Source organism: Rhinatrema bivittatum, chromosome 2 (assembly GCF_901001135.1).
Source record: "Rhinatrema bivittatum chromosome 2, aRhiBiv1.1, whole genome shotgun sequence".
In the NCBI taxonomy this organism is placed as follows: domain Eukaryota; kingdom Metazoa; phylum Chordata; class Amphibia; order Gymnophiona; family Rhinatrematidae; genus Rhinatrema; species Rhinatrema bivittatum.
In genome coordinates this window covers 2,660,473-2,688,249 of record NC_042616.1, presented here as the reverse complement: position 1 = coordinate 2,688,249, position 27,777 = coordinate 2,660,473, and the positions used below count along the sequence as shown (strand labels likewise).

The following is a 27,777-nucleotide window of genomic DNA, read 5'->3' as shown; positions in this document are numbered from 1 at the left end:
TATTTCAATCCAAGTTTTGAAGAGGAGTTTGTGCTGTTAGGTGAAGGTTTTAATCCAGGCCTGGGAACGCTTTTTTAAAAAGCCAAGTTTTCATCCTTTTCCTGAATGTAAGTGTGTAGGGTTCCTGTCTCAAGTCAGATGGGATGGAGTTCCATAAAGGTGGACCTGCTGTTGAGAACGCTCTGAGACTGAGAGATTTGTGTTGGTAAGTTTTGGCATGTGGTACCTGAAGCGATTCTTTGTAGGATTCCCTGATGGGTCTGGCGGAAGTGTGTTTTTTAAATGGGATTTGTAGGTTGAGTTGAGTATGTTGATGAATGGCCTTGTAGATGGTAGTGATGGATTTATACATGATTCTGTAGTGGATCGGTAACCAATGAAGGTCTTTGAGGATTGGGGAGATGTGGTCGATTCTCCTGGAGTTTGTAAGGATTCTGGCTGCTGTATTCTGTACCATTTGTAGTGGTTTGGTATGTGAAGCTGGGAGGCCTAGTAGTAAAGAGTTGCAATAATCTAGCTTGGAGAAGATTAAATATTGCTTGCAAAATTGTTCTAAAGTCCTGAGCGTGGAAGAGCGGCTTTATTCTTTTTAGAATATGTAATTTATGAAAGCAATCTTTTGTGGTTTGGTTAATGAATGGTTTGAGGTTGAGACGGTTGTCTAAGAAGGCTCCTAGGTTTCTTACGTGAGATGTTTGGAGGAGGGTTGGTGGATTTGAGTATGTATTGTTGTTTTCCGGGGTTATAAGGAGGAATTCCGTTTTCGAAGCATTGAGTATTAGGTTTAGGCTGGTGAGGAGGTGTTTGATTTCTATTAGGCAGTTATCCCAATATTCCATTGTTTTAGTGATGGATTCTTTTATAGGGATCACGATCTGAACGTCGTCTGCGAAGAGGAAGTGTTTCAGGTTTAGTTTCTCTTTATTATATAATATTTCTCTTTATTATATAATATTTTCAATGTTATAATTGCTACCATGACTACTGTTGTTATTAATATTAGTTTTATACGGAGTGCATATAATGTTTTTGTTTTATCAATAATTCTTATTCATATTACCATCTCCTCTACTATTGTGTGGTTCAATAAGGAGCACTTTTTATTTCTATGTTTTGTCACTATAAGGTTCTCTTGTTTAATAAATATTAAATTATAAAAAAGAGATGTTGAGGTCTGTCTCAGATTATTCCCCATCTCACTTAAGCATGCTGAGGTCTCTCTTTCTCTGAGACTGTTCCTGTCTCACCCAAGGATGCTGAGGCCTCTCTCTCTCTCTGAGACTGTTCCTGTCTCACCCAAGGATGCTGAGGCCTCTCTCTCTCTCTGAGACTGTTCCTGTCTCATGCAAGGATGCTGAGATCTCTTTCTCTCTCTGAGTCTGTTCCTGTCGATGCTGAGTCCTCTCTCGTTCTCTGAGACTGTTCCCGTCACACCCAAGGATGCTGAGGTCTCTCTCTCTCTGAGACTTCCCTTCTCACCCAAGGATGCTTAGGTCTCTTTTTCTCTCTGAGTCTGTTCCCATCTCACCCAAAGATGCTGAGGTCTCTCTCTCTGAGACTTTTCCCATCTCACCCAAGGATGCCGAGGTCTCTGTCTCTCGCTGAGACTGTTCCCGTGTCACCCAAGGATGCTGAGGTCTCTCTCTCTGAGTCTGTTCCTATCTCACCCAAGGATGCTGAGATCTCTTTCTCTCTCTGAGTCTGTTCCCATCTCACCCAAAGATGCTGAGGTCTCTGAGACTTTTCCCATCTCACCCAAGGATGCCGAGGTCTCTCTCTCTCTCTGAGACTTTTCCCATCTCACCCAAGGATGCTGAGGGCTCTCTCTGTCTGAGACATTTCCCATCTCACCCAAGGATGCCGAGGTCTCTGTCTCTCGCTGAGACTGTTCCCTGTCACCCAAGGACGCTGAGGTCTCTCTCTCTCTCTGAGACTTTTCCCATCTCACCCAAGGATGCTGAGGCCTCTCTCTCTCTGAGACTTTTCCCATCTTACCCAAGGATGTTGAGGTCTCTCTTTCTCTGAGACTTTTCCCATCTCACCTAAGGACGCTTAAGTCTCTCTGAGAGGTTTTTTCTTTGCTTACCTCAGGATGCAGTGGTCTATCTCTGAGACTGCCGAGGTCTCTGTCTCTCGCTGAGACTGTTCCCTGTCACCCAAGGACGCTGAGGTCTCTCTCTCTCTCTCTGAGACTTTTCCCATCTCACCCAAGGATGCCGAGGTCTCTGTCTCTCGCTGAGACTGTTCCCGTGTCACCCAAGGATGTTGAGGTCTCTCTCTCTCTCTGAGACTTTTCCCATCTCACCCAAGGATGCTGAGGGCTCTCTCTGTCTGAGACATTTCCCATCTCACCCAAGGATGCCGAGGTCTCTGTCTCTCGCTGAGACTGTTCCCTGTCACCCAAGGACGCTGAGGTCTCTCTCTCTCTCTGAGACTTTTCCCATCTCACCCAAGAATGCCGAGGTCTCTGTCTCTCGCTGAGACTGTTCCCGTGTCACCCAAGGATGCTGAGGTCTCTCTCTCTCTCTCTGAGACTTTTCCCATCTCACCCAAGGATGCTGAGGCCTCTCTCTCTCTGAGACTTTTCCCATCTTACCCAAGGATGTTGAGGTCTCTCTTTCTCTGAGACTTTTCCCATCTCACCTAAGGACGCTTAAGTCTCTCTGAGAGGTTTTTTCTTTGCTTACCTCAGGATGCAGTGGTCTATCTCTGAGACTGTTCCCCTCCTCATCTCAGGATGCTGAGTTCTCTCTCAGAGGCTGTTCCCCTGCTCACCGCAGGATGCTGAGGTCCCTCTCTGAGATACTTTTTTCCCCCTCATTTCAGGATGCTGAGGTCTCTTCCTCACATCAGAAAGTTGAATTCTCTCTCTGAAACTGTTCTCCCTCTCAGTCGGGATGCTGAGGTCTCGATCTTTGAGACTATTCTCTTCCTCACGTCAGAATGTTGAATTCTCTCTCTGAAACTGTTCTCCCTCTCAGTCGGGATGCTGAGGTCTCTATCTTTGAGACTGTTCTCTTCCTCACATCAGAATGTTGAATTCTCTCTCTGAAACTGTTCTCCCTCTCATGTCGGGATGCTGAGGTCTCTATCTTTGAGACTGTTCTCTTCCTCACGTCAGAATGTTGAATTCTCTCTCTGAAACTGTTCTCCCTCTCATGTCGGGATGCTGAGGTCTCTATCTTTGAGACTGTTCTCTTCCTCATGTCAGAATGTTGAATTCTTTCTCTGAAACTGTTCTCCCTCTCATGTCGGGATGCTGAGGTCTCTATCTTTGAGACTGCTCTCTTCCGAACGTCAGAATGTTGAATTCTCTCTCTGAAACTGTTCTCCCTCTCATGTCGGGATGCTGAGGTCTCTATCTTTGAGACTGCTCTCTTCCGAACGTCAGAATGTTGAATTCTCTCTCTGAAACTGTTCTCCCTCTCATGTTGGGATGCTGAGGTCTCTATCTTTGAGACTGTTCTCTTCCTCATGTCAGAATGTTGAATTCTTTCTCTGAAACTGTTCTCCCTCTCATGTCGGGATGCTGAGGTCTCTATCTTTGAGACTGTTCTCTTCCTCACGTCAGAATGTTGAATTCTCTCTCTGAAACTGTTCTCCCTCTCATTTTGGGATGCTGAGGTCTCTATCTTTGAGACTGCTCTCTTCCTCATGTCAGAATGTTGAATTCTCTCTCTGAAACTGTTCTCCCTCTCAGTCGGGATGCTGAGGTCTTTTTCTGAGTCTGTTACCCACCTCACCTAAGGATGCTGAGGTCTCTCTCTCTCTCTCTCTGAAACTGTTCTCCCTCTCAGTCGGAAGCTGAGGTCTCTATCTTTGAGACTGTTCTCTTCCTCACGTCAGAATGTTGAATTCTCTCTCTGAAACTGTTCTCCCTCTCATGTCGGGATGCTGAGGTCTCTATCTTTGAGACTGTTCTCTTCCTCATGTCAGAATGTTGAATTCTTTCTCTGAAACTGTTCTCCCTCTCATGTCGGGATGCTGAGGTCTCTATCTTTGAGACTGCTCTCTTCCGAACGTCAGAATGTTGAATTCTCTCTCTGAAACTGTTCTCCCTCTCATGTCGGGATGCTGAGGTCTCTATCTTTGAGACTGCTCTCTTCCGAACGTCAGAATGTTGAATTCTCTCTCTGAAACTGTTCTCCCTCTCATGTTGGGATGCTGAGGTCTCTATCTTTGAGACTGTTCTCTTCCTCATGTCAGAATGTTGAATTCTTTCTCTGAAACTGTTCTCCCTCTCATGTCGGGATGCTGAGGTCTCTATCTTTGAGACTGTTCTCTTCCTCACGTCAGAATGTTGAATTCTCTCTCTGAAACTGTTCTCCCTCTCATTTTGGGATGCTGAGGTCTCTATCTTTGAGACTGCTCTCTTCCTCATGTCAGAATGTTGAATTCTCTCTCTGAAACTGTTCTCCCTCTCAGTCGGGATGCTGAGGTCTTTTTCTGAGTCTGTTACCCACCTCACCTAAGGATGCTGAGGTCTCTCTCTCTCTCTCTCTGAAACTGTTCTCCCTCTCAGTCGGAAGCTGAGGTCTCTATCTTTGAGACTGTTCTCTTCCTCACGTCAGAATGTTGAATTCTCTCTCTGAAACTGTTCTCCCTCTCATTTTGGGATGCTGAGGTCTCTATCTTTTAGACTGTTCTCTTCCTCATGTCAGAATGTTGAATTCTCTCTCTGAAACTGTTCTCCCTCTCAGTCGGGATGCTGAGGTCTTTTTCTGAGTCTGTTACCCACCTCACCTAAGGATGCTGAGGTCTCTCTCTCTCTCTCTCTGAAACTGTTCTCCCTCTCAGTCGGAAGCTGAGGTCTCTGTCTCTGAGACTGTTCTCTTCCTCATGTCAGAATGTTGAATTCTCTCTCTGAAACTGTTCTCCCTCTCAGTCGGGATGCTGAGGTCTCTATCTTTGAGACTGTTCTCTTCCTCATGTCAGAATGTTGAATTCTCTCTCTGAAACTGTTCTCCCTCTCATGTCGGGATGCTGAGGTCTCTATCTTTGAAACTGTTCTCTTCCTCATGTCAGAATGTTGAATTCTCTCTCTGAAACTGTTCTCCCTCTCATGTCGGGATGCTGAGGTCTTTTTCTGAGTCTGTTACACTCCTCACCAAAGGACACTGAGATCTCTCTCTTTCTGACACTGTTCACCTTCTCACCTCAGGATGCTGATGTCTCTGAAACTCTTTGAGACTTTGCTTCACTTTACCACAAAATAATGCATTCTCTTGTCTATCTCTAGCGTCCTGGAATGCCATCAGGAGCTCGGATGCCTCATCAGGGAGCCCCAATGGGTCCTCCTGGACCACCCTTTGCAGGCAGTACATCTGTTCGTCCAGGAATGCCGCAGACTGTGATGGAACCTTCCAGAAAGCGAGGGTCATCTCAGCAGGTCCAACAGCAGTCTGCATCAAACCGGAGCCGCAGGTAAGAAAGGGATGAGGGAGAGAAGCTCTGACACTGCCCAAAACCAGAGCCAGAGGTGAGAGAGTGATGGTGGGCTCAGATCTCAGACACAGCTGCACACTGGAGTTGCAGGACAGAAAGTGATGGGGGAAGTGTGGCTCTGACACTGCCCAGAACCGCAGCCACAAGTGAGAGAGCAATGGGAGGAGGGAAGCTTTGACACTGTCCTGAATTGAAGCCACAGGTTTTACAGCAGTATAGGAAGGGAGCCTTTGACACTGTACCCATAATCAGAACTACAACACAGAGAGTGATGGGGAGAGGTAACCACCACACTATGCCTAGAACTAGAACTGCAAGAGACAGAGAGTAATGTGGGGACAAAAATCTTGACACTGTGCCTAGATGTGATGTGGGGAGGGAACGTTTCACACTGTGCTTAGAACTGGAGCCACAGGAGAGAGTGTGAATGGGGAGGGAACGTTTCACACTGTGCTTAGAACTGGAGCCACAGGAGAGAGTGTGATTGGGGAAGGAACGTTTCACTCTGTGCTTAGAACTGGTGCCACAGGAGAGAGTGTGAGTAGGGAGGGAACATTGCACACTGTGCTTAGAACTGGAGCCACAGGAGAGAGTGTGATGTGGGGAGGGAATATTTCACATTGTGCTTAGAACTGGAGCCACAGGAGAGAGTGTGATGTGAGGAGGGAACGTTTCACACTGTGCTTAGAACTGGAGCCACAGGAGAGAGTGTGATGTGGGGAGGGAACATTTCACATTGTGCTTAGAACTGGAGCCACAGGAGAGAGTGTGATGTGGGGAGGGAACATTTCACACTGTGCTTAGAATGGAGCCACAGGAGAGAGTGTGATGTGGGGAGGGAACGTTTCACACTGTGCTTAGAACTGGTGCCACAGGAGAGAGTGTGATTAGGGAGGGAACGTTTCACACTGTGCTTAGAACTGGAGCCACAGGAGAGAGTGTGATGTGGGGAGGGAACGTTTCACACTGTGCTTAGAACTGGAGCCACAGGAGAGAGTGTGATGTGGGGAGGGAATGTTTCACACTGTGCTTAGAACTGGTGCCACAGGAGAGAGTGTGATATGGGGAGGGAACGTTTTACATTGTGCTTAGAACTGGAGCCACAGGAGAAAGTGTGATGTGGGGAGGGAACGTTTCACACTGTGCTTAGAACTGGAGCCACAGGAGAGAGTGTGATGTGGGGAGGGAACGTTTCACACTGTGCTTAGAACTGGAGCCACAGGAGAGAGTGTGATGTGGGGAGGGAACGTTTCACACTGTGCTTAGACCTGGAGCTACAGGAGAGAGTGTGATGTGGGGAGGGAACATTTCACACTGTGCTTAGAACTGGAGCCACAGGAGAGAGTGTGATGTGGGGAGGGAACGTTTCACACTGTGCTTAGAACTGGAGCCACAGGAGAGAGTGTGATGTGGGGAGGGAACGTTTCACACTGTGCTTAGAACTGGAGCCACAGGAGAGAGTGTGATGTGGGGAGGGAACGTTTCACACTGTGCTTAGAACTGGAGCCACAGGAGAGAGTAAGATGTGGGGAGGGAACATTTCACACTGTGCTTAGAACTGGAGCCACAGGAGAGAGTGTGACTTGGGGAGGGAACGTTTCACACTGTGCTTAGAACTGGAGCCACAGGAGAAAGTGTGATGTGGGGAGGGAACGTTTCACACTGTGCTTAGAACTGGAGCCACAGGAGAGAGTGTGATGTGGGGAGGGAACTTTTCACATTGCGCTTAGAACTGGAGCCACAGGAGAGAGTGTGATGTGGGGAGGGAACGTTTCACACTGTGCTTAGAACTGGTGCCACAGGAGAGAGTGTGATGTGGGGAGGGAACGTTTCACACTGTGCTTAGAACTGGAGCCACAGGAGAGAGTGTGACTTGGGGAGGGAACGTTTCACACTGTGCTTAGAACTGGAGCCACAGGAGAGAGTGTGATGTGGGGAGGGAACGTTTCACACTGTGCTTAGAACTGGAGCCACAGGAGAGAGTGTGATGTGGGGAGGGAACGTTTCACACTGTGCTTAGAACTGGAGCCACAGGAGAGAGTGTGATGTGGGGAGGGAACATTTCACACTGTGCTTAGAATGGAGCCACAGGAGAGAGTGTGATGTGGGGAGGGAACATTTCACACTGTGCTTAGAATGGAGCCACAGGAGAGAGTGTGATGTGGGGAGGGAACGTTTTACATTGTGCTTAGAACTGGTGCCACAGGAGAGAGTGTGATGTGGGGAGGGATCGTTTCACACTGTGCTTAGAACCCAGAGCGGGCAACCAAAACCAGCAAAACCAGTAGGGCTGCAGGCGTCTCCTGCGGGTCATAAAAAAAAATTCCAGACAGCTGGCGCCTCCAGCAGGTCGCAACAGAAAGTCCTGAAAAAAAAATGTTCGGTCCCATAACCAGTCCAGGAACAAACAAGACTCTGGAACAAGATGGATCCATCGCCGGGACATAAGAACATGAGAAAATGCCAAACTGGGTCATACCAAGGGTCCATCAAGCCCAGCATCCTGATTCTAACAGTGGCCAATCCAGGTCACAGGTACCCGGCAGGATTCCTAAATTACATAAGAACATAAGAAATTGCCATGCTGGGTCAGATCAAGGGTCCATCAAGCCCAGCATCCTGATTCCAACAGTGGCCAATCCAAGTCACAGGTACCTGGCTGGATTCCTAAATTACATAAGAACATAAGAAATTGCCATACTGGGTCAGACCAAGGGTCCATCAAGCCCAGCATCCTGATTCCAACAGTGGCCAATCCAGGTCACAGGTACCCGGCAGGATTCCTAAATTACATAAGAACTTAAGAAATTGCCATGCTGGGTCAGACCAAGGGTCCATCAAGCCCAGCATCCTGATTCCAACAGTGGCCAATCCAGGTCACAGGTACGCGGCAGGATTCCTAAATTACATAAGAACATAAGAAATTGCCATACTGGATCAGATCAAAGGTCCATCAAGCCCAGCATCCTGATTCCAACAGTGGCCAATCCAGGTCACAGGTACCCGGCAGGATTCCTAAATTACATAAGAACATAAGAAATTGCCATGCTGGGTCAGACCAAGGGTCCATCAAGCCCAGCATCCTGATTCCAACAGTGGCCAATCCAGGTCACAGGTACCCGGCAGGATTCCTAAATTACATAAGAACATAAGTAATTGCCATACTGGGTCATACCAAGAGTCCATCAAGCCCAGCATCCTGATTCCAACAGTGGGCAATCCAGGTCACAGGTACCCGGCAGGATTCCTAAATTACATAAGAACATAAGAAATTGCCATGCTGGGTCAGATGAAAGGTCCATCAAGCCCAGCATCCTGGGTCTAGAACGGGTAGATGTGAATTGGTTATTTACTCTTTCGGATAGTAGAAAGACTAGGGGGCACTCCATGAAGTTAGCATGGGGCACATTTAAAACTAATCGGAGAAAGTTCTTTTTTACTCAATGCACAATTAAACTCTGGAATTTGTTACCAGAGGATGTGGTTCGTGCAGTTAGTATAGCTTTGTTTAAAAAAGGATTGGATAAGTTCTTGGAGGAGAAGTCCATTACCTGCTATTAAGTTCACTTAGAGGATAGCCACTGCCATTAGCAGTGGTAACATGGAATAGACTTAGTTTTTGGGTACTTGCCAGGTTCTTATGGCCTGGATTGGCCACTGTTGGAATCAGGATGCTGGGCTTGATGGACCTTTGATCTGACCCAGCATGGCAATTTCTTATGTTCTTATGTAATTTAGGAATCCTGCCGGGTACCTGTGACCTGGATTGGCCACTGTTGGAATCAGGATGCTGGGCTTGATGGACCTTTGATCTGACCCAGCATGGCAATTTCTTATGTTCTTATGTAATTTAGGAATCCTGCCGGGTACCTGTGACCTGGATTGGCCACTGTTGGAATCAGGATGCTGGGCTTGATGGACCTTTGATCTGACCCAGCATGGCAATTTCTTATGTTCTTATGTAATTTAGGAATCCTGCCGGGTACCTGTGACCTGGATTGCCCACTGTTGGAATCAGGATGCTGTGCTTGATGGACCCTTGGTCTGACCCAGCATGACAATTTCTTATGTTCTTATGTAATGCAGTTAGAACAAATAAAATGCTCCAATATAAAGGTAGAAAACATTTTTTTTAACTTTAGTGATTGAAATATGTCAGCTTTGGGAATGTGCATCTCCTCTATCTTTGTATTTTAGTTAGTACAGGTTGTGAGTGCACTTTTTCACTTAGGCATAAGAGACTGTCCCTATTCCATGAAGTTTGAAAAGAAGCCTCAAAATGGTGAGATTTTTACTGGATTTGAATATGGCCAGAGAGGAAGCATGACATATGCATTCAGGAAGTCTATTCCAGCACAGCAAGGTGGAAAGCGAGGAGTCAGGAGTTTGCAGTGGAGGAGAAGGGTACAGATAAGAGTAACATGCCCAGTGAATGGAGTTCGTGAGGAGAGATGTATGTAGAGATAAGAGACAACAGGTAATGACGAGCTGCAGAGTGAATGCATTTATATTCGAGTAAGAGAAGCTTGAACTGTATGCAGAAGCAGACAGGATACAACTTGAGAAGAAGGATTACATGGTCATGTTACACAGGAGCTTGACCCTTGGGCTGATGTGGGGTTGATGCTACCCTATGAGTCCCCACCGTCGGCAGCCAGAGCTGGCTGACTGATGGAGGCTGGCTGAAGCTTTGCCAATACCAGCCCTCGTTCGCTGCAGGTTGAGCCCTAGGATACCGGGGCCAGCTGGACTTCGGTGGGCCTCCGTCCGAGGTCTTCTCTGGGATGACGAGGAGGTCAGCCAGGGGCCAGCAGCAGTAATAAGAATACGTAGTCTGATCTGGACGAGATGGTGCTGGTGACTGGCAGGACTTAGATAATAAAGCAGGAAGAGACATGCCTACAGGAGCAGGCAAGGCTGCTGCAGGAACTAGACACAAGAAGGCACCCAGTAAGACAAGGCAGGATTCAGGAATGCTAAACAAGAATAGACTAAAACATACGGAACACTAGATACCAGAACCAAGAAACAAGACTAAGGCAGGACAATGACACCAGAATACGCAGGCCCAAACATGGCCGCCAGCAGGAGATAGAGGCCATAGAGCTGGAAGGGCCAACCAGAGTGCTTCAGCAACAGGCCATGGTGCTAGCGGGACTAGAAAGATAGCTGATGAAGGCCATGGTGCTAGCGGGACTAGAAAGATAGCTGATGAAGGCCATGATGCTAGCGGGAGTAGAAAGATAGCTGAAGAAGGCCATGGTGCTAGCGGGACTAGAAAGATAGCTGATGAAGGCCATGGTGCTAGCGGGACTAGAAAGATAGCCGATGAAGGCCATGGTGCTAGCGGGACTAGAAAGATAGCCGATGAAGGCCATGGTGCTAGCGGGATTAGAGAGATAGCCGATGAAGGCCATGGTGCTAGCGGGACTAGAAAGATAGCAGATGAAGGCCATGGTGCTAGCGGGATTAGAGAGATAGCAGATGAAGGCCATGGTGCTAGCGGGATTAGAGAGATAGCCGATGAAGGCCATGGTGCTAGCGGGACTAGAAAGATAGCCGATGAAGGCCATGGTGCTAGCGGGACTAGAAAGATAGCCGATGAAGGCCATGGTGCTAGCGGGACTAGAAAGATAGGTGATGAAGACCATGGTGCTAGCGGGACTAGAAAGATAGCCGATGAAGGCCATGGTGCTAGCGGGACTAGAAAGATAGCCAATGAAGGCCATGGTGCTAGCGGGACTAGAAAGATAGCCGATGAAGGCCATGGTGCTAGCGGGACTAGAAAGATAGCCGATGAAGGCCATGGTGCTAGCGAGACTAGAAAAGATAGCAGATGAAGGCCATGGTGCTAGCGGGACTAGAAAGATAGCTGATGAAGGCCATGGTGCTAGCGAGACTAGAAAAGATAGCTGATGAAGGCCATGGTACTAGCGAGACTAGAAAAGATAGCTGATGAAGGCCATGGTGCTAGCGGGACTAGAAAGATAGCTGATGAAGGCCATGGTGCTAGCGGGACTAGAAAGATAGCCGATGAAGGCCATGGTGCTAGCGAGACTAGAAAGATAGCAGATGAAGGCCATGGTGCTAGCGGGACTAGAAAGATAGCTGATGAAGGCCATGGTGCTAGCGAGACTAGAAAAGATAGCCGATGAAGGCCATGGTGCTAGCGGGACTAGAAAGATAGCAGATGAAGGCCATGGTGCTAGCGGGACTAGAAAGATAGCAGATGAAGGCCATGGTGCTAGCGGGACTAGAAAGATAGCCGATGAAGGCCATGGTGCTAGCGAGACTAGAAAGATAGCAGATGAAGGCCATGGTGCTAGCGGGACTAGAAAGATAGCCGATGAAGGCCATGCTGCTAGCGGGACTAGAAAGATAGCTGATGAAGGCCATGGTGCTAGCGGGACTAGAAAGATAGCTGATGAAGGCCATGGTGCTAGCGGGAATAGAAAAGATAGCTGATGAAGGCCAAGGTGCTAGCGGGACTAGAAAGATAGCCGATGAAGGCCATGGTGCTAGTGAGACTAGAAAGATAGCTGATGAAGGCTATTGAGGATGCCTGCTGATGGGAGGTAAGAACTGCCCAACAGGGCATTTAGCAGGGAGAGTGGGGGAGGTCTTGCCTTTAGTGAGGGGTTGCAGGACATGCAGCCAGGGGGATTGGGGGTGGGCTCGTGCAGACACTGAGAGTTTAGAGACAAGCTTGGGAAGCAGTCACAGATATTATTTGAGGTGTTGTCATCACAATAATTCCAGGTATTTTTTTTAATCCTTGTACAGTGCGAAGAGGAGGAAGATGTCCGACAAAATCCTTCCACAGAGGGTGAGTGCCTGACATGTCATTTCTCTCCGGAGGTCACTCAGAGGGAGAGGCTGAGGGTGGACCACAGTCAATGAGACCGGGGGGGGGGCTTCTCCCTTCACTGAGACCTTTCAGTGGGCAGACCGGGAGGGTCCTACAGTCACTGAGATCCCTAGGAGGAAGGGGGGGAAGGGCCGGTGGAAGGGTATTAGGCAGCTTTGTGTCCTCCTCCCCCGACCATCTCCTTTCCCAGTGCTCCCCCTGCGGCCCTCCCCATACACAATTAAATGGATTTCTAATAAAAGTGGACATTCAATGTATACTTACAACAACATGTATGTTATATATCTGCATGCACTACAATAGTGCCAACCAGAAGACCTTGCAAAAAAAAAAGACACTTTCGACCCATATGGTATTAGGCCGATTTTAATAGGTGCTGGATATGGGCTTGGCCCTCAACATTTATTTATTTATTTGTATTTATTAATCGCCTAATTGCCAAGGCGCTAAACAATTTACAATTTAAACATACATAATGCAAACAAAGACACACAACAAAAACAATAAACCCCATAATAAGCATCTTCTAAAATCCTAATCACATTCACATCTAAAATTCAAAATTCTAAAAAATTTATAAATTATAAAAATGCTCTGAACTTCAAATAAAAATATGATAAAATTTGGTACAAGAACCATTCTCAATACTGGTTCAGTTTAATTAAACCATAAATGCTTGTTTTAATAAAAATGTTTTCAATAGAGTCTTAAAAGATTTTGTGCAGTCAATTAACCGGATATTTTCTGAAAATGAATTCCACAGTTCGGGAGCTGCAATTGAGAAAGAACCAACGAGTAAACAATTACAGCATAATAAACTTCCCATTCCAAAACAGCACTAACTACCAGCATTCAAACAGTAACAGCCTGCCTATGAAAAGGCAACACTACAAATATATAACACTAGACCCTAAAACACCAATACACCTCCTATTAGGAAACTGGAACAAGCCAGGCTGCTATAGATCCCTACACAGAACCTAATTGCAAGCAAAATACCTCACCTCACTCACATGCAAAACACAGATAGACACTCACCAAATACAGATTAAAGAGACGTAAACTACAAATAGGAAAGTGCAGACAAAAATTAAACTGGAATCGCAACAAGTCAGACCCCTGTATAAGTTCAGCAATGGACAAAAAGAAACATTACCATTCTTCATAAAACATCAAAAACTATAATAAAAAATATAAGCCATCAATAATAGTAAAAACATAAAATAAAAAGAATAAATATTTCAAAACAGCTAATGAATAGAAAATCCAATAATTAAACATTCATACAAAAATTTTTTAAATGTTCCAAAAAACAATAAAATATTTCAAAACAGTAGATACATGATTAAAACTGATAAGGATTTTAAAAAATCCCCTTACTTTAATTGTTTGAAGAACTTCCTCTGCCTTCAGTTCTGCATTTAGAAGCTCTCTAGAGTCTGCAGAAAGAACCGGGAGCTGTATATCACCTAGATACTTAGAAATCTCCGGTTGAGTAGTCATATCGTCGGAGTCATACAGCTCCCGGTAATAGTTACTGAACCTCTCACCTATTTCTGTCTGTGAGTAAACATATTGCCCGTTGATGTCTCGTATTTTTGTGATTTAGACTCTTTTTCCTTCAGTTTCCTTGCTAACTGCCGGCTAGCCTTATTGCCATACTCAGAAAGATTTTGTTTGAGGAGAACTAGTTGGTGTGCCACCCTCCCAATATCTAATTCATTAAGTTCCCTGCGTGCCTCCCTTAGCCATTGTGCTATGTTGGCCTCCAGAGTTCTTTTATGTCTAAGTTTGAGCTTGGCCATCAGCTCCAAGAGCTATACCCTCTTTCTGGATCTCTCCCGCTTAAGATAAGCCTCTCGTGATATGAATATACCCCACAGTACCGCTTTTAGGCTTTCCCATAACATGCCCGATGTTACTTCTGCCGTATCATTGACTGCCAGGAAATTCTGAATTTCCTTGTGTACTTCCTCTACAAACGTTTTATCCTCTAATAAGTGATCATTCATGCGCCAGAATTTAGTGCCTACCTCCCCTCCTCCCACATGTAATTTCAGCCATATTGGGGCATGGTCAGACCATGTGATGCTTCTATCTCTGCCTCCATCGTGCTACTCACCAATGCCTTATCAATAAGGAAATAGTCTAGGCACGAGTATGACTGATGGGGGTGAGAGAAAAAAGTATAATTACGAGACTTGGGATTTAGTAGCCGCCATATATCAGTGACACCTCTGTCTTCTATTAGGTCCTTTAACGCTCTTCTACCTTTTTTACCCCCTCCTTCCCCCAATCTAATGTTATCTAAGTAGGGATATCTGGTGATATTAAAGTCCGCACCCCCCCCCCCCCCCCAATAAGTTGTCCTTCTGACCATTCCCCTATAACAGAAGATATCTTATGAAAAAAATCCGCTTGTTCCATCGTGGGTGCGTACAAATTAACCAGAGTATATAGGGTGTTGTTGATTTTCACCTTCATTAGAATACATCTCCCCGCCGTATCCCTCAGGATGATAACCACCTCTGCAACTACGTTATTAGCAATCAGGATCCCCACTCCACAATATTTTCCATTTTGGGTGGCCGCTGCATGATAATATTGGGGGAAGTCTTTGGACGAGAGCATTCTCTCATGTCTCTTGGTAAGGTGTGTTTCTTGACAGAACACAATATCAGCATGCAGGGCTCGCATATCGTGTAAGAAGGTTTTTCTTTTCATCGGTGTATTCAGCCCTTTTGTACTTATTCATAAATTGAGGGAATTATTTAGAAGAAACCTAAAAGGAGCAGTTGTGAAAGCTTTGCGAAGGGGAGACAAGGCTCAGACAATGTAAGAAGAACTATTGACTCATTGGATACAGCTGATAAAGTGCCATCTGAGACACTCTTACTGATGTTAGATGCTGGAAAAACATTTGCTCGCATGTCGTGGGTCTATTGATTCTATGTGCTAGAGAAGTTAGTGTTGATACCAATTTTCTATGCTGGATTAGAAGCATTTATAGTGATCCCAGGGCTTAGGTTATGGTGAAGAGGGAGGATTCTGAGCACTTTCCTCTGGGTAGGAATACAAGACAGGGATCTGTACTTGGACCGGTGCTTTTCAATATATTTGTAAATGATCTGGAAAGGAATACGACGAGTGAGATAATCAGATTTGCAGATGAAACAAAATTAATCAGAGTAGTTAAATCACAAGCGGATTGTGATAAATTGCAGGAGGACCTTATGAGACTGGAAGATTGAGCATCCAAATGGCAGATGAAATTTAATCTGCCAGACGTAGACTGGAGAATCCCATCTGCAGAATCTAACAGTAGTAGAGAGATAGTGGATGCTCTGCAAGGGGCTCTGTTCAAACAAATGATAATGAAACCCACGAGGGAGGGAGCTATACTCGATTTAGTGCTCACTAATGGGGATAATGTCTCTGATGTCCAGGTGGGTGCCCACCTCAGCACCAGAGATCATCAAACAGTATGGTTTCATATTGCAAATAAGATACGGAGAAGAAGCACGAAGACTCGAGTTTTGCTTTTCAAAAATACGGACTTTGTTGAATTGGGGAAATACCTGGAGGGAGAAGTAGAAAACTGGGAGAAAAAGAGAGGTGGAACAACAGTGGGCCAAACTAAAAGGAGCAATTACCAAGGCAAATAATCTATATGTTAGAAATGTAAAGAAAAGCAAGAGAAATAAGAAACCTATCTGGTTCTCAAAGGAGGTGGCTGATAAAATAAAAGCAAAAAGAACAGTGTTCAAGAATTATAAAGGATCCCAAAGGGAAGAATATTTGTGGAACTGAGGGTGACGAAAAAAGCAATCAAGAAAGCAAAAAGTCAAGCGAAGAAAGGATTGCCAAAGAGGTAAAGCGAGGTGACAAAACATTTTTCAGATACATCAGAGAAAGGAGAAAAGTCCAAAGTGGTATAGTGAAATTGAAAGGTGACAAGGATCAATGTGTGGAGAGAGATGAAGAAATGACAGAAATATTAAATGAATACTTCTGTTCTGTGTTCTCTAAAGAGGACCCTGGAGAAGGACCGTCGCTAGTTAACAAGAAACTGGAGGGGAGTGGAGTAGATGTAACTCCATTTACAGAAGAGAATGTATGGGAAGAGCTAAGAAAACTGAAAGTGGACGAAGCCATGGGACCTGATGAGGTTCATCCCAGGATACTGAGGGAGCTCAGAGATGTGCTGGTGGGTCCGCTGTGTGACCTGTTCAATAGATACCTGGAAACAGGAGTGGTGCCGAGTGATTGAAGAAGAGCGGTGGTGGTCCTGCTTCACAAGAGTGGGAGCAGAAAGGAGGCTGGAAACTACAGGCCGGTTAGCCTCAACTCGGTGGTAATGGAGACGCTGCTGAAGGAAAGAATAGTGAACTATCTACAATCAGAAGAATTGCTGGACCAGAGGCAGCATGCTTTCACCAGGGGAAGGTCCTGGCAGACAAATCTGATTGACTTTTTTGATTGGGAAACTAAGGAATTGGATCGATGAAGAGCACTCGATATCGCCTACTTGGATTTCAGCAAAGCTTTTGATACGGTCCCACACAGAAGACTCATCAACAAAATGAGAACCTTGGGAGTCAGCTCCAAGGTGTTGGCGTCGATTACAAACTGGGTTGAGGGATAGAAGACAGCGAGTAGTGGTAAATGGAACCTACTCTGAAGAGAGAGTGGTGTTACGCGGAGTGCCTCAAGGATTGGTGTTGGGACTGGTCCTGTTCAATATCTTTGTGAGTGAAATTGTGGAACGGATAGAAGGTAAAGTTTGTCTTTTTGCAGATGATACCAAAAATATAAGAACATGCCATACTGGACCAAGGGTCCATCAAGCCCAGCATCCTGTTTCCAACAGTAGCTAATCCAAGCTATAAGTACCTGTCAAAAATTGTCTGTCCCATGTTACTAATGCTAGTAATAGAAGTGGCTATTTTCTAAGTCAACTTGATTAATAACAGGTAATGGACATCTCCAAGAAGTTATCCAAACCTTTTTTAAACCTAGCTACACTAACTGCACTAACCAAATCCCTTGGCAACAAATTCCAGAGTTTAATTGTGCATTGGGTTAAAAAGAGCTTTCTCTGATTAGTTTTAAATGGGCTACTTGCTAACTTCATGGAGTGCCCCCTAGTCCTGTTATCGAAAAGAGTAAATAACCGATTCACATTTACCCAATCTAGACCTCTCATGATTTTAAACACCTCTATCATATACCCCCTCAGTCGTCTCTTCTCCAAGCTGAAAAGTCCTAACCTCTTTAGTCTTTCCTCATAGGGGAGCTGTTCCATCCCCTTTATCATTTGGTTGCCCTTCTCTGTACCTTCTCCATCGCAATTATATCTTTTTTGAGATGCGGCGACCAGAATTGTACACAGTTTTCAAGGTGCGGTCTCACCATGGAGCGATACAGAGGCATTATGACATTTTATTTTTTATTCACCATTTCCTTCCTAACATTCTGCTTGCTTTTTTGACTGCCACAGCACACTAAGCCGACGATTTCAATGTACTATCCACCATGATGCTCCTAATATGGAACCTAACATTGTGCAACTATAGCATGCATTATTTTTCCCTATATGCATCACCTTACACTTATCCACATTAAATTTCATCTGCCATTTGAATGCCCAATTTTCCAGTCTCACAAGGTCCTCCTGCAATTTATCACAATCCGCTTGTGATTTAACTACTCTGAATAATTTTGTATCATCTGCAAATTTGATTACCTCACTTGTCGTATTACTTTCCAGATCATTTATAAATATATTGAAAAGCACGGGTCCCAGTACACATACCTGAGGCACTCCACTGTCCACTCCCTTCCACTGAGAAAATTGTCCATTTAATCCTACTCTCTGTTTCCTGTCTTTTAACCAGTTTCTTTGCTTCGGTGTTTACTAAAGAGTATGTTGGGGAGATACCCGTTCCGGAGAAGGTTTTCATGGGTAATGATTCAGATGGACTGAACCAAATCACGGTGAACCTAGAAGATGTGGTAGGCCTGATTGATAAACTGAAGAGTAGTAAATCACCTGGACCGGATGGTATACACCCCAGGGTTCTGAAGGAACTAAAAAATGAAATTTCAGATCTATTAGTAAAAATTTGTAACCTATCATTAAAATCATCCATTGTACCTGAAGACTAGAGGATAGCTAATGTAAGCTCATTATTTAAAAATGACTCCAGGGGCGATCCGGGAAACTACAGACCGTTTAGCCTGACTTCAGTGCCAGGAAAAATAATGGAAAGTGTTCTAAACATCAAAATCACAGAACATATAGAAATACATGGTTTAATGGAACAAAGTCAGCATGGCTTTACCCAAGGCAAGTCTTGCCTCACAAATCTGCTTCACTTTTTTGAAGGAGTTAATAAACATGTGGATAAAGGTGAACCGGTAGATATAGTATACTTGGATTTTCAGAAGGCGTTTGACAAAGTTCCTCATGAGAGGCTTCTAGGAAAAGTAAAAAGTCATGGGATAGGTGGTGATGTCCTTTCGTGGATTGCAAACTGGCTAAAAGACAGGAAACAGAGAGTAGGATTAAATGGGCAATTTTCTCAGTGGAAGGGAGTGGACAGTGGAGTGCCTCAGGGATCTGTATTGGGACCCGTACTTTTCAATATATTTATAAATGATCTGGAAAGAAATACGACAAGTGAGATAATCACATTTGCAAATGATACAAAATTGTTCAGAGTAGTTAAATCACAAGCAGATTGTGATAAATTGCAGGAAGACCTTGTGAGACTGGAAAATTGGGCATCGAAATGGCAGATGAAATTTAATGTGGATAAGTGCAAGGTGATGCATATAGGGAAAAATAACCCATGCTATATTTACACTATGTTAGGTTCCATATTAGATGCTACCACCCAAGAAAGAGATCTAGGCGTCATAGTGGATAACACATTGAAATCGGCGGTTCAGTGTACTGTGGCAGTCAAAAAAGCAAACAGAATGTTGGGAATTATTAGAAAGGGAATGGTGAATAAAACGGAAAATGTCATAATGTCTCTGTATCGCTCCATGGTGAGACCCCACCTTGAATATTGTGTACAATTCTGGTCGCCACATCTCAAAAAAGATATAATTGCGATGGAGAAGGTACAGAGAAGGGCAACCAAAATGATAAGGGGAATGGAACAGCTCCCCTATGAGGAAAGACTAAAGAGGTTAGGATTTTTCAGCTTGGAGAAGAGACGGCTGAAACCATTCCGACTAAACTCCTTCTATCCATTCCCAAAGCAATTGCAAAACCTCTTTCTAATATTTTCAACCTTTCTTTGGAACAAGGTACTGTCCCCCACACCCTACAACAAGCCGTGGTTAAACCCATCCTCAGAAAACCCAGTCTTGACCCCACTAGTCCTTCCAATTTCAGACCTATCTCCAATCTCCCGTTCCTATCCAAAATCCTGGAAAAAATTGTTAATTCTCGCATGTCCGACTACCTCGAACAACACAATATCCTTCCCTCCACACAATACGGTTTCCGAAAGCACCTCAGTACCGAAACCTTACTTCTCTCCCTAACAGACACCATTATCAAAGGAATGGACACTGGTAATTCCTATCTTCTCGCCATGTTGGATATCTCAGCTGCTTTCGATACTGTTAATCATAATATCCTTATCAACATCCTCATTAGTATTGGCATCTCTGGTACCACTCTCGCCTGGATAAAGTCCTACTTACAAAACCGTCATTATACTGTCTCCTTGGATAGCAATGAATCTGACCCTATTAAGCTGGAAAGAGGTATCCCCCAAGGCTCTTCCCTCTCCTCTCCTCTATTTAACATCTACCTGCTCCCTCTCACCAATCTCCTTTCCAACCTTGGTATCAAACACTTCATCTACGCAGATGATGTTCAACTACTTTTCCCCTTTACGGATTTCCTCCAAACCGCTCTCCAAAACTGGGAATCATGCCTCACCTCGATTAACCAACTTCTCACCGACATGCACCTCGCACTCAACCCACAAAAAACAGAACTCCTCATTGTTTCCTCTAAATGTCCTTTTCCCTCCATTCCCCCATCCTATTCCTCCACTACCTTCCCAACCCACACACGAAACCTGGGTGTTCTGATTGACAATCAGCTCACCCTAAAACCATCATCAAATCTATCCTCAGTGATTGCTATTTCAAGCTACAAACCCTCAAAAAACTCCGACCTCTGCTATTCTTCACTGACTTTCGCACTGTTCTACAGTCCATTATTTTTACTAAAATAGACTATTGTAATGCCCTTCTTATTGGCCTCCCTTCTACCTACACCAAGCCTTTGCAGCTCCTACAGAATGCCACGGCACGCATCCTCACAAATTCCAAAAGTAGAGACCACATCACCCCTACACTCATGGAGCTACACTGGTTACCAATTAAGTCGCGAATCCTCTACAAAACCCTATCCCTCATCCATAAAACCATCATAAATGACAACTCCCACTGGATCGACCCGCCATTCCACCCACACTCCTCCACAAGACCAACCCGTTCCACCCATCAAGGAATGCTCCGCCTTCCATCGATTAAATCTTGTAGACTTACCTCCACTACCAAGAGGGCCTTTTCTCTTGCTGGTCCCACCCTTTGGAACTCCATGCCCCCAGATCTACGTACTGAATCCTCTACCCCTAAATTAAAAAAAAGCTAAAAACCTGGCTGTTCCTACAGGCCTTTCCCTCAAATACCACCCACACTTGTGAATAATCATCGTTTGTTTACCTCACGTGACCTACTATTCTTGTATTCTTATGTACGCTGTACCCTTTTAAACTTTAACTGTTTCTATATACCTCTGGATTTTATGTAAATCATACTTAAATCTCTCCCCCCTTATACAGGAACCTTTTCCTTTCCTTCCTGTTTTTTGTTCATCCCTACTGCCAGTATCCACCTTAACCCTCTCCCCCTCTCTCTGCCTCCCCCCCTAAACTCTTCCATCCCCCTTGCTTTAAAATCCCTACCCCTGCATAAATCTCCATTACGAACTAAGATATAGGCCTCCTCGCTGTGCCCGGTTGGATCTCCCTGTACATATTATACCTAGAATAATTTCTGTTCCTAAATAGTCATTCTCTGTATACTTCTTGTTGCCAGTTATATGTTTCTTACCAACTCTAGACCAGTTATCCCTTCACCTTGTTAATTGACACCCCATGTAGTTTTTGTTCCTTGTAATCCGAAACGATGTGCAAACGGCCGTCGGTATATAAAAATGTTAAAATAAATAAATGATAGAGGTGTTTAAAATCATGAGAGGTCTAGAACGGGTAGATGTGAATCGGTTATTTACTCTTTCGGATAATAGAAAGACTAGGGGACACTCCATGAAGTTAGCATGTGGCACATTTAAAACTAATCGGAGAAAGTTCTTTTTACTCAACGCACAATTAAACTCTGGAATTTGTTACCAGAGGATGTGGTTAGTGCAGTTAGTATAGCTGTGTTTAAAAAAGGATTGGATAAGTTCTTGGAGGAGAAGTCCATTACCTGATATTAAGTTCACTTAGAGAATAGCCACTGCCATTAGCAATGGTAACATGGAATAGACTTAGTTTTTGGGTACTTGCCAGGTTCTCATGGCCTGGATTGGCCACTGTTGGAAACAGGATGCTGGGCTTGATGGACCCTTGGTCTGACCCAGTATGGCATGTTCTTATGTTCTCTATCATATCCCCCCTCAGCCGTCTCTTCTCCAAGCTGATCTTCTATTATTCGAAAGTGTAAATAACCGATTCACATCTACCCGTTCTAGACCTCTCATGATCTTAAAACACCTCTATCATATCCCCCCTCAGCCGTCTCTTCTCCAAGGCTGAAAAGTCCTAACCTCTTTAGTCTTTCCTCATAGGGAAGCTGTTCCATTCCCTTTATCATTTTGGTTGCCCTTCTCTGTACCTTCTCCATCGCAATTATATCTTTTTTGAGATGCGGCGATCAGAATTGTACACAGTATTCAAGGTGCGGTCTCACCATGGAGCGATACAGAGGCATTATGACATTTTCCGTTTTATTCACCATTCCCTTTCTAGTAATTCCCAGGCTGAGGCAGTAATGTTGTGTGTGTGTACTGCAGTGTATGAGTCCTGCTCTGTGTGTGTCTATCCCAAGCTGAGGCAGTGATGTTGTGTGTGTACGGCAGTGTGTTAGTCCCTGCTCTGTGTGTGTATCCCAGGCTGAGGCAGTAATGTTGTGTGTGTGTGTGTGTGTGTGTGTGTGTTTACTGCAGTGTATGAGTCCTGCTCTGTGTGTGTCTATCCCAAGCTGAGGCAGTGATGCTTGTGTGTGTACTGCAATGTGTGAGTCCCTGCTCTGTGTGTGTATCCCAGGCTGAAGCAGTGATTGTGTGTGTGTGTGTGTATGTATGTGTGTATGTATGTGTGTGTGTATATGTGTGTGTATGTATATGTGTGTGTGTGTGTATATGTATGTGTGTGTGTATGTGTGTGTGTGTATGTGTGTGTGTGTGTGTGTATGTTTGTGTGTGTTGTGGGTGTATGTGTGCATGTGTGTGGGTGTGGGTGTATGTGTGCATGTGTGTGTGTGTGTGTGTGGGTGGGTGTATGTGTGTGTACTGCAATGTGTGAGTCCCTGCTCTGTGTGTGTATCCCAGGCTGAAGCAATGATTGTGTGTGTGTGTGTGTGTGTGTGTGTGTGTATCCCAGGCTGAAGCAGTGATTGTGTGTGTGTGTGTATGTGTGTGTGTGGGTGTATGTATGTGTGTATGTGTGTGTGTGTGTGTGTGTGTGTATGTATGTGTATGTATGTGTGTGTGTGTATATCCCAGGCTGAAGCAGTGATTGTGTATGTATGTGTGTGTGTATGTGTGTGTGTGTGTGTGTGTATCCCAGGCTGAAGCAGTGATTGAGTGTGTGTGTATGTGTGTGTATGTATGTGTGTATGCGTGTGTGTGTGTGTGTATGTGTATGTGTGTGTGTGTGTGTGTGTATGTGTGTGTGTGTGTATGGTGTGTGTGTGTGTGTGTGGTGTGTGTGTGTATATGTGTGTGTGTTTGTGTGTGTGTGTGTGTTTTGTGTGTGTGTGTGTCCTGTCTGTGTGTGTGTGTGTGGGTGTGTCTGTGTGTGTTGTATGTGGTGTGTTGTGTGTGTGATCTGTGTGTGTGTGTGTCTGTGTGTGTCTGTGTGTGTCTGTCTGTTTGTGTGTCGTGTGTGTGTGTGTGGGTCTGTCTGTGTGTGTGTGGGGTTGTGTCTGTGTGTCTGTGTGTGTGTGTGTCTGTATGTCTGTGTTGTTTGTGTGTGTGTATGTGTGTATGTTTGTGTGTGTGTTGTGTGGGTATGTGTGTGTGTGTGTGTGTGGGTATGTGTGTGTGTGTGTGTGTGTGTGTGTGTGTGTGTGTATGTGTGTGGGTGTGTGTGGGTGTGTATGTGTGTGTATGTGTCCCTGCTCTATGTGTGGATCCTGTAATGCAGACTCATAGCCACTTTTCTCTTTTTCCAGTGAAAGTGATGCCTGCAATTCCTTCTCTTCTGTCCCTTCCCTTCTGCCCTCTCAGTCCTTATTCCCTCTCTTCTCTGCCTCTTTCTCCGCCTCTCTCTTTCTTGCATCTCTTCCTCGTCCTGCTTTCCTGCTCTCCCTCTGCCCTTTTGCTCCTTTCCTTTGAGATTTGCCTTGTGATTGCCCTTCGTGTCAGTATTCTCACAGATCCCCTTTCCATCAATATCTTGCTAGGTTGTGATTTTGATCAGAAAACTGAGAACCATGTACTTACTCAGAGCTGTAACCCACACCTTACCTCCCCTTCAGATCAGAGAGTTGGTCCCAGAGTCCCAGGCATACATGGATCTTCTGGCTTTTGAACGAAAACTAGACCAGACCATTATGAGAAAAAGGGTGGATATCCAGGAAGCCCTGAAGAGACCCATGAAGGTACAAAATTTGAATTGTATAATGTATGCAAATAAATTACAAAAAAATTACTCTCTTGTTAGAGTTCTAAGTGAAGAAGAATGGAATTGCCCTTTAGCAGGTCATAGGAGGAAAGAATTACTCTTCAGCAGGAGGCAAGAGGGACAGAATTACTCTTCAGCAAGAGGCAAGAAGACAGAATTACTCTCCAGCAGGATGCAGGACAGAATTACTCTTCATCAGGAGGCCAAGAGAACATAATTATTCTTTATCAGGAAGCAGAAGGACAGAATTACCATTCAGCAGGAGGTAGGATGAAATTACTCTTCAGCAGGAGGGCAAAAGAACATAATTACTCTTCACAACAGGCAGAAGAACAGAATTACTGCTTCAGCAGGAGGTAGGACAGCATTAATCTTTAGCAGGAGGCAAGAGATCAGAATTACTCTTTAGCAGGAAGTAGGACAAAATTACTCTTTAGTAGGCAGCAAGAGGACATACTTACTCTTCAGTAGGAGGTAGCACAGAATTACTCTTCAGCAGGAGGTAGGAGAGCAGAATTACTCTTCAGCAGGAGGTAGGATAGAATTTCACTTTAGCAGGAGGCAAGAGAACCGAATTACTCTTCACTTGAGGTAGGATACCAATTACTCTTCAACAGGAGGTAGCACAGAATTACTCTTCAGCATTAGGCAAGAGAACAGAATTACTCTTCACCACGAGGCAGAACAATTACTCTTCACCAGGAGGTAGGACAGAATTACTCTTCAGCGGGAGGCAAGAGAAACAGAATTACTCTTCAGTACTCGCAAGAAGACAAAATTACTCTTCAGCATGAGGCAGGACAGAATTACTCTTCAGAAGGTGATAGGACAGATTTACTATTTAGTAGGAGGCAAATCAACAGAATTACTCTTCAGCAGGAGGCAAGAGAACAGAATACTCTTCAGCAGGAGGCAAGAGAACAGAATTACTCTTCAGCAGGAGGCAAGAGAACAGAATTACTCTTCAGCAGGCAGCAAGAGAAACTGAATTACTTTTTAGCAGGAGGTAGCACAGAATTTCTCTTCAGCATTAGGCAAAGAGAACAGCGTTACTCTTCATCAGGAGGTAGGACAGAATTACTCTTCAGCAGGAGTCAAGAGAACAGAATTATTATTCAGCAGGTAGTAGGACAGAATTAGTCTTCAGCAGGAGGCAGGACACAATTACTATTCAGCAGGAGATAGCACAGAATTACTCTTCTCTTCAAGAAAACAGAATTATTATTCAGCAGGTGGTAGGACAGAATTATTCTTCAGCAGGAGGCAGAACAAAATTACTCTTTAGCAGGTGGTAGCACAGAATTACTCTTCAGCAGAAGGAAAGAAGACAGAATTACTTTTCAGCAGGAAGTAGGACAGAATTACTCCAGCAGGAAGCAAGGGATCAGCAGGAGGTAAGAGAACAGAATTACTCTTCAGCAGAAGGAAATAAGACAGAATTACTTTTTAGCAGGAGGTAGCACAGAATTACTCTTCAGCATTAGGCAAGAGAATAGCATTACCTCTTCAGTAGGAGGCAGGACAGAATTACCGTTCAGCGGGAGCCAAGAGAACAGCATTACTCTTCAGCAGGAGGTAGGACAGAATTACTTTTCAGCAGGAGGCAAAAGGACAGCATTACTCTTCAGCAGGAGGCTGGACAGAATTACTCCTTAGCAAGAGGAAAGAAAACAGCGTTACTCTTCAACAGGAGGTAGGGACAGAATTACTCTTCAGCAGAAGGCAAGAGGACAGAATTACTCTTCAGCAGTGATGTGAATTTGCTAGGGAGTTAGCAAATTGTTGTATATCTGCTGCTCGAGTTAGCAATCTGTTATGGAGAAGATGCTTGATGGGAGGAGAAGTCAGATAGGAGGAGCAATCTGTAGAGAAGGATCTGTGTAGTGGGATCCTGGAGAGGGAGGAGTCAGCAATCTTGTAGTGTCTCAGATATCGTTTTGCTAAGGAATAGCAATTTATATTGAATCTGATAATAGTAGTGGGTGGATCCTGAGGCACTCTACTGCCCAACACGCTTCCACTGAGAAAATTGTCCATTTAATCCTACTCTCTGTTTCCTGTCTTTTAGCCAGTTTGTAATCCACGAAAGGACATCGCCTCCTATCCCATGACTTTTTACTTTTCCTAGAAACCTCTCATGAGGAACTTTGTCAAACGCCTTCTGAAAATCCAAGTACACTACATCTACCGGTTCACCTTTATCCACATGTTTATTAACTCCTTCAAAAAAGTGAAGCAGATTTGTGAGGCAAGACTTGCCCGGGGTAAAGCCATGCTGACTTTGTTCCATTAAACCATGTCTTTCTATATGTTCTGTGATTTTGATGTTTAGAACACTTTCCACTATTTTTTCCTGGCACTGAAGTCAGGCTAACCGGTCTGTAGTTTCCCGGATCGCCCCTGGAGCCCTTTTTAAATATGGGGGTTACATTAGCCACCCTCCAGTCTTCAGGTACAATGGATGAAACATAGAAACATAGAAATGACGCAGAAGAAGACCAAACGGCCCATCACAGTGCTGCCCAGCAAGGTTCACACGTTTTTTTTCTCATACTTATCTGTTACTCTTGGCTCTTAGTAACCTTTTGGTTCTATTTCCCTTCCACCACCACCACCATTAATGTAGAGAGAAGTGTTGGAACTGCATCTAAGTGAAATGTCTAGCTTAATTAGTTAGGGGTAGTAACCGCCGCAATAAAATAAGCTACACCATGCTTATTTGTTTACCCAAACTATGTAATTCAGTCCTTGTTGGTTGTTGTCTGTTTATAGATCCACTTTTCTTCATTTCTCCTGCCGTTGAAGCAGAGAGTTATGCTGGATATGCATTGAAAGTGAAGTATCAGGCTTATTTGGTTTGGGGTAGTAACCGCAGTATCAAGCAAGCTACTCCCCACTTTTTTGTGAATGCAAATACTTTTTTCCACATTTCCTCTTGCCGTTGAAGCTTAGAGCAGTGTTGGAGTCGCATTAACCGTGTATATGTTTATTGAATAAGGGTATTATCTCCAGGAAGTAGCCATCATTCCCGCGAGCCACCCCCATGCCTCTTCTCTTCATTCACATCCTCTAGCCTTTATGGATCCACAGTGTTTATCCCGCCCCTTTGAAATCCTTCACAGTTTTGGTCTTCACCACTTCCTCCGGAAGGGTGTTCCAGGCATCCATTACCCTCTCCGTGAATAAATACTTCCTGACATTGGTTCTGAGTCTTCCTCTCTGGAGTTTTAAATTGTGACCCCTGGTTCTGCTGATTTTTTTCCAATGGAAAAGGTTTGTCGTTGTCTTTGGATCATTAAACCCTTTCAAGTATCTGAAAGTCTGTAACATATCACCTGCTCCTCCTTTCCTCCAGGGTGTACATATTTAGATTCTTCAATCTCTGCTCATAAGTCATTCGATGAAGACCCTCCACCTTTTTGGTCGCCCTTCTCTGGACCGCCTCCATCCTGTCTCTGTCTCTTTGTAGATATGGTCTCCAGAACTGAACAAGTACTCCAGTGAGGCCTCACCAAGGAC

The 27,777-nt window shown here is 44.7% G+C and overlaps 1 protein-coding gene across 1 annotated transcript in view; it reads left to right on the top strand.

Annotated features, from left to right (window-relative positions):
- LOC115085995 (SWI/SNF-related matrix-associated actin-dependent regulator of chromatin subfamily D member 3-like) overlaps window positions 1-27,777 on the top strand; it is a 67,292-nt gene that overhangs the window by 39,054 nt on the left and 461 nt on the right. Inside the window, exons 2-4 of the mRNA XM_029592574.1 lie at window positions 5,240-5,424; window positions 12,229-12,271; window positions 24,113-24,251. Of these exons, the coding sequence (XP_029448434.1) occupies window positions 5,240-5,424; window positions 12,229-12,271; window positions 24,113-24,251 (367 nt within the window). The remainder of the gene's footprint in view (window positions 1-5,239; window positions 5,425-12,228; window positions 12,272-24,112; window positions 24,252-27,777) is intronic.